Here is a 9,227-nt window from a genome sequence, read left to right on the forward strand (position 1 = left end):
TTCTCAACATATTTCTATATCGATTTTATCTTTAGAATCGACGTAGAATGTGCATCATTCTAAGGCGGCTTTGACTCGAGGCCCGACTTCGTATTTATGTCTTTCTATATCGGTCCATCAACTGTCGTTGTAGGATGGTGAGTTTTCAACAACTTCAGCTACAACAACAAGTCATAACCGATGTTAAAAGAATCAAATAATCGATGTAGAAAACCTAATTTTTAGTACTCTTTTAAAGTTTGAAGTGATCATGGTGTGTTTCAATGTTTGGGGAGTTGTGTTTTGCTGTTAGGGTGAGTGGGGCTGGGATCTGATACTTTTCATATGATCTTTTTAGAATTGGTTTTTCATGTATTTGGCATCAGAGATTTGGTGGCTTTTGTAATTTTGTTCTAGTTTTCGTGAGTGCTTCTAAGCTTCTTGGTGTGGGGTGTAAGGCACATGGAGTTTACGTATGCTCTTACGTATTTTGTTTTGTTTCTTTGCTTTTATTTGGTTTTCTAGATCCTGTACGGGTACGTCTTGTTCTTCCTAAAGGATTGTTTCTTTAATAAAATTGTTGGTCGTTCAAAAATAAATAAATAAATTAGCATATATAATTTGGAGACGGGAGCTTTCACTCTTCCTTCCTTTCTTGTGAATATTTTACTATCTACCTCATCAATTAGCTAACAAGAGAATATTGATAATGATAATAATTAATCTAATTATTTAGAAATTTTAAAAATACAATAATTACTTGATAAAACTAATTTATAGTTATTAATTGTCATAAATTTAATTGTTCTTCAGAATTTTAAATCGGATTGATAATAATCAATCTAATTATTTAAAAAATTAAATATTTATCATAATTACTTGATACTAATTAATTTATAATTATAAAAAATATATAAAAAATCCACTCATAAGGATTTCCTCCCAGACATTTTTACTTTCTTTTATTAATATAAAGATTTTTACACTTGATCTTTTTAACAATTTACCTTTTTTAATCTATCATCTTTTATTTCTATTTCAAAATTAAATTTCAATAGATTTTTTTAAAAAAATATATCTATAGTTTTATGACAGAAATTATTTATAGTTAAAAATTACTTGTTTAACATAATTTAAGTTATTCATTATAAAATAAAAATATAATGCATAAATTTAACGATACTTATTTATTATATATTTTAATTATAATGTAATTTTTTATATAGATATATTTATTTATTGTCAATTTTAATTTTATCTTTTTCAGTTACAAAAGCTAACAAATTAATAATTAATATTGATCAGTCTTTTAAAAAAATCATTTTTAATTTTATTAAAATAATTACGAATCTTTACCATACAAACACTAAAATTTGTGGTTGGGATTAAAGCGTATACAGGTGAAGTGAATGGAATTGATTTGGATATATAATATCTTTAAAGTAACAACAGGTGAAGTGAAGGAAATAGAGTTGTGGATGTCATCTTTAAAAAGATCTTATCGAGACGGGTCTTAGTAGTTTGTTCAAACTTCAAACAACAAACAGCATGTATGTTTGTGTAGTTTACTAGTTGTTATATCTTCAGCTTTTGACTAGACTTTAAAAAGTCAAAACTGCATTATTCTGTATAAATTACTAAATTAAGCCATATGACTAATTCAGAAAATACTAAATCATGCCCTAGACATATATATAGCAACGAGACCAAGAGATCAATTTAATTTTGAAGAAATTAATAATTAATAGTTAAATATAAAAGAAGCTTTAATAAGATTTGATTCCAGGATCCAAGAAAATCGTATTGGCATAACAGAATCAGTTGTGAGGAATATGATACGATATGATATATAGAATTGTTAGCAATTAATAAGAGGAAGAAAGAAAGTGGGCGGAGAAAATAAAGGCATTGCAATCGCGGCGGGCATGAAGGATGTCAAGGAGCAGCACACAGGCATGTGCAGCTTGTAAGTACCAACGCAGGAAGTGCGGGTCCAACTGCATTCTCGCACCTTATTTTCCTCATGATCGCCAAAAACAGTTCCTTAATGCCCATCGTTTATTCGGGGTTGGCAAGATCACTAACATGCTTAAGCCCCTCGATCAGCATCACAGAGACTTAGCCATGAGCACCGTTATCTACGAATCCGACATGCGCGCCCGTGACCCCATTGGCGGTTGCTACAGGCTCGTCCTCCAATTGCAATCTCAGATCGATTACGCCACCCAAGAACTTCATCTTCTTCTTCAACACCTTGCTTTCTTCAAATCACACCCTCCTAATTCTAATTCTCCTGACATCATCAATAATGTCACTCCTCAGCCTCCTTACCCCCTTGAACAACAAATTCCACAGGAGCATCAACAGCAGCAACAACAACAACAATGCTTTAACTATAATCTTTTGCAAGATGATATCAATATGTGGACCATTCAGAACGCTGTACCTCCTTTGTCACCCTTGTCCTTAGAGAATGACATCAATCAAGATCAAGATCCTGTTGTTGATTATGGATACGATCAAAAGCCTGGTGTTCTTGATCTGATGGATAAAATAAAATCAGATGATTCAAGTGCCCAATATTAATCCACCCGTTTATAGGTTTGTATATAAGTTTATGTATTGATTTTTTAAATGAATTTGATTGATGTAGTTTACAATTAAAATTAAATTATGCGTTATCATTATTATGTTTGATTGGATATTATGGTTGGTTGAATGAGTTAATGTACATCAAAGGAGGAGAGAGAAGTTCTGAATGACACCAGACTTTTAATTAAATTTCAAAAATTAGAAGTGATACTTATTGTCTCTATATGACAATATATATACCTCTTACTCTCATGTCTTATGGAGACACATTCATTGCATTTGGGAAAAAAAAAATATTTCATCAATATCCATTATGCTACAAGACATATAGAGAGAGAAAAATATAAGTATTATAAGATGAGAGAAAAATATAAGTATTATAAGATTTATAATATAACAGGAAGAGAAGGATAAAGAAATTAGAGGTGTTGGTAGATGTTTGTGTGTCATTTCTTGAAAAGAAAATACACTCCTTGCCTTGGTGGTATTTAGCATGAGATTACGGTGGTAATCTTGGCCTAGGGAGATGAATATTTCTTGGCCTAAAGTTCACTAGGAAGATAAATATTTATAACTTTTACGCTCAAAGCAGAGATGGTGAAACAAAATCTCCCCCTAACTTTGGGAACTTATACTCTGTACACTGTCAGCTTACGTGGATGTTACTGGTTTAGAAGATTGATGCCTTGTCCTCTCCCAATCATTGCAGTTGTGCTTGGATCCCAGCAAAGGAAGGGTGTTTCCTCTTCATCCTAGAGCCAGTATTTTCAATCACATTTGGGGTTTGGCTGGGAGAGCAAAGTTAAAAACATTCTAATGAAAATATCTTATCGAGCGGTTTAGAAGGCACTTGTCCACCTCCTCTAATGATGTTGAACAAAAGAGGAATCCATTATTCATTCATTCATGCATGCTTTCACTTTCAGAGACTGTCAATCTAGTAAAACTGTGTATAAGACGGTAAGACCTATATCCATCTCTCCCCTAACTATGACAAGAAATTAAATGGTCCATTTTGTTTGGTATGACTCTTGATTCTTTAATTTGTGGCAAGCTAGGAACAATTGGATGTTCCCAAAACAAGTCTTCTACCATTCAGCAAATCATCTATTATTTGCAGGGAACCAGGACTACTCTTCCAACACAATTGAGTCTAGTCTAATTCTATGACTGCCATTGGCCTCATCCACAAAGGCTGTTCCCCTACTCCTATGGCCTTCTCTCTGGTTGCTAGAATCTTTTTGCTGCCTCATTTCCCTTTCCATATACATGGGACCCATGCCCTCCGATCGAGAGAGAAAGACAGAAAATTTAAATAATGTGATGGAGAGAAATAAACACAAATTATTAATATCATATAAATTATTGTATGAATTGTTATGTATGTGTATTACATCAAGATCATATTAACTGTTTTTCTGTTTTGTTGATTCGCAACATTTTCTAATATGCAGTGACGATATGAAGCTGTTTTATTTTATGTTAGACAAAGCAGCAATGAAAGGAGAGATTGATTGCCACTTCAGCAGAGCGGTTTAGTATTCAGATTTGAGGCAGGGTTTTTAATTTATTATTGTACAGAGATTATTAAATAATTGGTATGTTTGAGTTGCCTCAAGTGGCCAGTGGACGATGGTTTTGCCTCAACAGTTTCCAATATTCAGACATGGTTGCGTTGGACTTTGGAGTGAATGTCAGTTTCCAATAAACAAACCTTTAGCGCCTGGACTACATTTTCATTTCAAAAACCTGTTTAGATTCAAATTCAAGTGTTTAAGACTCAGATTCCACAACTATTAACACAAGAAAACTGGAACTCGATTCGTAGTGTAAATGTTGATTACACTCTCGTGTCTGGTCTGCCTACCAATGTACAGAAATAAACTTCACATGTTGCTTTAGTGGGATGACCGTTCACCAGCTGCCATATCATTTCATGAAAATAAGATCCACCTCCTCTAATTAAATTAGAAAGCTAAAGTTTAGAGGATAAAATGTTGTTATATAGTCATTAATTAAAAGGTTTATACTTGTATAATACAGTAGAATTTTAAAATTAGTTAAAGATCGACTTCATTATTATTTTTCTAATTAATGGTTGTCTTAAATATACTCTTTTTAGTCTGAGTCTCAAATACACTCTACATACATTACCAGAAAATAATCTTAGTTTTTCACACTCTAATTTTTATATTTTGTCTTATACTTCTCTTACTTTTTTTCCTTTTCTCATCACATTATACATTATGACAGAAGATCAAATAATAGTAGGAGTCTTAGTAAAAATAACACTTACAATAACTTCCAAATATTTAGTGTAAAACTAGTTAAGAATATGGCAAATTGGTCAAAATCGGTTTTGTATTATTTCTTAATTCAAAAAAGCAACAACGATCATTGATATAATTAAGTACGTGTCCTAATATATTTTTTATTAAACAACTTAAAGATCATCTCACTTTTTATTTATTTTTTCCTAGACTAAACAAAGCCTTAGGTGTACGAATGATACAAAATCTTGTTTTTCTTCTTTTTTTGGGATCATACATAATGATGTTGCAAATGATTGACTCCATCGGTTCATTTAAATGTTTAACTTGATTATTTGTTGTGTGTTTGTTTTTTCCGTTCTGCATCTCTTAAATAGACGTTCAGGCAAAAATGCAAGTATTTGTTGCTTCTTATAAAACAGTGATTTGAAATGTGAATCAACTGGATGGAACATGTATACAAATTAACATGCTCTTACTCGTTAGTTTGAGACATTTTTGTATGTTATTAGTCCCCCACGTGTACCAATAACAATAGATATGGATAATCATAATTAAATGTGAATCTAACAACAAGAAATTATACAATTTAGGATGGAGAGAAATAGGAAATAAGCCAAAAGTTTTGAATAAGATGAGTATGATAAGAAAAAGATAAAAGACAAATTATAAAAAATTATGGTAAGTGTAACATTAATCCGTACAACAGAAATTTAATCTTTCAATTAAAAATACAAACATTGACGTTGACACACATAATATAAGTGGTACAGGAGCAGAAAGTACACAGAATTCCTCTACATATGGTAGATGTATGATCGTTGGAATCAGATTTTAGTTGGAATCAGATTTCTGGTGGAGCTTGGAGGTCTGAAGCTGCAACTCCAACTGCAAGTTCTTCATCCTCTCATTTTCCAATTGAGCCCTCAGCCTAGAAATCTCCTGCTCCTCAGGAACTTGAGTGTCGTGATGATCTCCTTGTATCGTATTCACCAGAAACTTCACTTGCCACAGCTCTTGCTCCAGGCTCCCTTTCAATACATTCAGAGTCGCCAACATCCCTTCCCTACTGCTACTGTTGTTGTTCACTTTTTCCATTCCTGCAGCTTGTTGGATAACCGTTTCTCCTCCAAACCGAACCTCTTTAACATCGTTTGGAAACACAGGGTCAAGTTCCAAGCCGTCTTGATTGAAGTTCCACCCACTTATCCTTCTCTGCTTCACCTGCATGGAGGGATCATCATCATCATCATCACCATCATCATCATCTTCATGCAAATTACCCTTGCTCTCCCTGTACCTTTTCTCCACACTGGGCAACCCTTGCAGCACATTCTTCACCAGAAAATCGGTTCCCTTACAGTTCTTAAAGAAAGGGTGTTTGAGCAACTTATCAGCAGTAGGTCTCTTGGAAGGATCTTGGTCGAGACAAGAAGCCACCATGTCCTTGAACGCCTTAGAGAACTTCTTCCCATTCCCCTTCCTATACTTGTCATCGAAATCATCGGAGAAACGAAACCTCTTGGTGATCTTGAGCATCATGGACTTGGAAGGTGGAAGGTGCGAGAGGGGAGGCCTTCCATGCGCAAGCTCCAACGCGGTTATCCCAAAGGACCATATATCAGCCTTGAAACTGTAACCCGTGTGTGAGTGAATCACCTCAGGAGCCATCCAATAGGGCGTGCCGGCAACATCGGTGAACTTGAGAGACGAAGAAGAAGACGTGGTGGTGGTGGACTCGTATATGGAAGCGGAGACACCGAAATCAGCGAGCTTCACTTGCCCATTGGTGTCTACGAGGATGTTACCGGCTTTAATGTCTCTGTGGAGATGGCCCTGGCCGTGGAGGTAGGAGAGTGCGTTGAGCGTGTCTCTGAGAACCACGGCGATGCAGGGCTCCGTTAAGCCGTTGGGGTGGGAATGAGAAATGATGGATTGAAGTGATCCTGCGGCCATGAACGGCATCACCACCCAGAGGCGGCGGTCCACGGTGAAGGAACAGTGTGCTTTGAGGATGTTGGGGTGGGAAAGGAGGGATAGGGTTTTGGCCTCGCGACGGACGTCGTCTAAGTCGGGCCGGGAGCGGTCGAGGTCGATGGATTTGATTGCGACGGCGGCGGAGTTCATGGGGATGCAGAGGGCTTTGTAGACGACGGCGCTCACGCCTTCGCCGATCTCGTTCAGGAGCTTGTAGGAGGAAGAGTCCAGTGGGTATTGGACCCTTTTGCCTCCTGCTGCTTCTTCTGCTTCGTTGGTTGCAGCCATGCTACTGTACATGTGTGTGAGGTTCAAGAATATGGTGCATGCATGGAGTGAAGTGGAGGAATTAATAAATGGAGAAGAAAGTGTGTGGTTTAGGTTTAAAGCGGTTTTCTTGTTGAGGGTTGCAGGAAAACAAAGTGCTGTCGTGACTTCTCCTGCATGCATGTGAATAATCACGATAAGGCTGTATAGCCAGTCACCTTTTTTAAGGTAACCAAAATTACTCATTTATTTCCCTTTTCATCAATCAGTTGGAATCACGTGAATATGTGGAGGGATCTCCTCCATTTTACCATAAAAGCAAAGTAATGGAGGAAGCAGATCAAATTTGCAACTCCAAGACATGCAAGCTCTACCTTTCTAAATTTTACTCTTAATGCTTTCCTTTAAAAAATAGTTATTGTGTTAAATTTCTCAATTAATTATATTATAATTTCAATTTTTTTCTGTTTACTTACTTATTTTTTTATTAATTTTTGGAGAAAAAAATAATTAATACATCTAAAAATTAAAAAATAATCTTATGAAAAGGAACAAACAATTTTTTTAAAAAAAATCTTTGGAAGGGATGGAGTATATATTTAAGTAAGATCCTATTCAACTTACATATCATCAAAAACATTTATAATTGAGAGGTTAAGAAGGAAGACAAGGAATAAAAAATTATTGTGGGTTCAATTCTTCATACTAACAAAAAAAAAATTTAACATATGTGATTTATTTTATTTTGATTTTCATTGAAAATAAAATTCACACCAAACCAACCAATATAATTTCCGGCTTAATTTGGTTCAATTTTTGTAACTATTACTAAAATATTATTTTATTAAAATTTATATACTTTTTTTATCTTTTAAATTAAATTACATTAAAAAAATATGTTAATAACAATCTACAAAATCTTTTAATATTTTAAACTTTTAACAACCAATACAAGTGATATACATATAATAATAAAATGCAAACCACATATCCAACTAAACTGATTGGTTTGTGAAAAAAAAAACATTCAAACAAATTAAAAAAATATCGGTTCAATTTTTGGTTTTTTATTTATTTTGAATCAATTTAAATTTAAACATTCCTACCATTAAGCTCATCATTGGGGGCGACCAAGAATGGTTGCATATGGATATGGGAGGTTGAAGGAGAGATGAGAAAAATGGGTTGGAATTGTGAAAAGAATTTGTAGAAGAGGTCGCATTGAGCATGAATGAAGCTTTTATTACTCTCTCAATGGCAGTGCCAGAGATCAAATACTTCCAAGGCGGGGTTTCATGGGAATCGAAAGAAGTAGGTACATATTGGGGTGCTGTCTGGCCCAGCTGCAGGGCCCAATAGAAAATATCCTTAAGAAGGCCCAATCCAAACTTGCAGGTGTCATGAAATGGCTAGCTGAAGAGGATGAAAAGGATAAGATTATTATATTATTTTTAGAAGGCAGAAAGGATGAGATTATGTAGAATAAAATTAGAACAAATTGGATATGCATAGATAGTGTAGAATATTTTTATACTTTCATTATGTATAAATCATTATGTATATGATAAATTTATTGATTTTAATAATAATTTTGTTAGAAATTATACTAAATTGATTTTCAATTGGTTGATTTTTTAAACTGACATTGTATGCATATTAAACTCGTGAAATTATCATATTATGGTTTTTGTTTCATGATGATGCGAGTCTTCATTCCTTTTTTGGAATAACAATGAGATTAATAAAGAATAAGTTTATTTCATTCCATATTTTACATATTAGGGATAGATGGAATTTAATAAAATGTTATTTTAGATGTTTCATTCCATTTTTATATTATTGTTTTAAACAATTCAAATTATAACACTTAATGTCACTCTATGTTATTTATTATTGCATTATTCTTCATCAATTCAAAGACGACCTTGTGGAAGTAGTGAGCAACAAAAGAAAATCTGAAACAATATGCCTAGCCAAAAAATAATGGATGGTTAAATTTCAGAAATCTCTCCATGTTTTTTTTTTTTTTTGACAAATATCTCTCCATGGTTTGATTGAGCTTGGCTCGAAAATTATTGCAATAAAAAATTATTTATAGGATCAAGATTTTGCAAAGAAATGTGGATCAAAAAAGAATTGTGC

General features: G+C 33.9%; 2 protein-coding genes across 2 annotated transcripts; one reads left to right on the plus strand and one right to left on the minus strand.

The window, feature by feature from the left end:
• The first annotated feature begins 1,911 nt into the window (after positions 1 to 1,911).
• LOC102668887 (LOB domain-containing protein 22) lies at positions 1,912 to 2,565 on the plus strand. The gene has a single exon (XM_006595032.4). It carries the CDS (start codon positions 1,912 to 1,914, stop codon positions 2,563 to 2,565), a length of 654 nt encoding a protein of 217 aa, XP_006595095.1.
• Positions 2,566 to 5,482: 2,917 nt separating this feature from the next.
• On the minus strand, positions 5,483 to 7,344 carry LOC100820227 (serine/threonine-protein kinase BLUS1). The gene has a single exon (XM_006595034.4). The coding sequence runs from the start codon at positions 7,329 to 7,331 to the stop codon at positions 5,676 to 5,678; it is 1,656 nt and encodes a 551-aa protein (XP_006595097.3). The 5' UTR covers positions 7,332 to 7,344; the 3' UTR covers positions 5,483 to 5,675.
• Between the last annotated feature and the right edge of the window lie 1,883 nt (positions 7,345 to 9,227).

This window comes from Glycine max, chromosome 13 (assembly GCF_000004515.6).
Source record: "Glycine max cultivar Williams 82 chromosome 13, Glycine_max_v4.0, whole genome shotgun sequence".
Taxonomy (NCBI): domain Eukaryota; kingdom Viridiplantae; phylum Streptophyta; class Magnoliopsida; order Fabales; family Fabaceae; genus Glycine; species Glycine max.

Coding starts and splice junctions, on each gene's coding strand:
- LOC102668887 (XM_006595032.4), top strand. CDS start 1,912: ATGTCAAGGAGCAGCACACAGGCATGTGCAGCTTGTAAGTACCAACGC.
- LOC100820227 (XM_006595034.4), bottom strand. CDS start 7,331: ATGAGTAATTTTGGTTACCTTAAAAAAGGTGACTGGCTATACAGCCTT.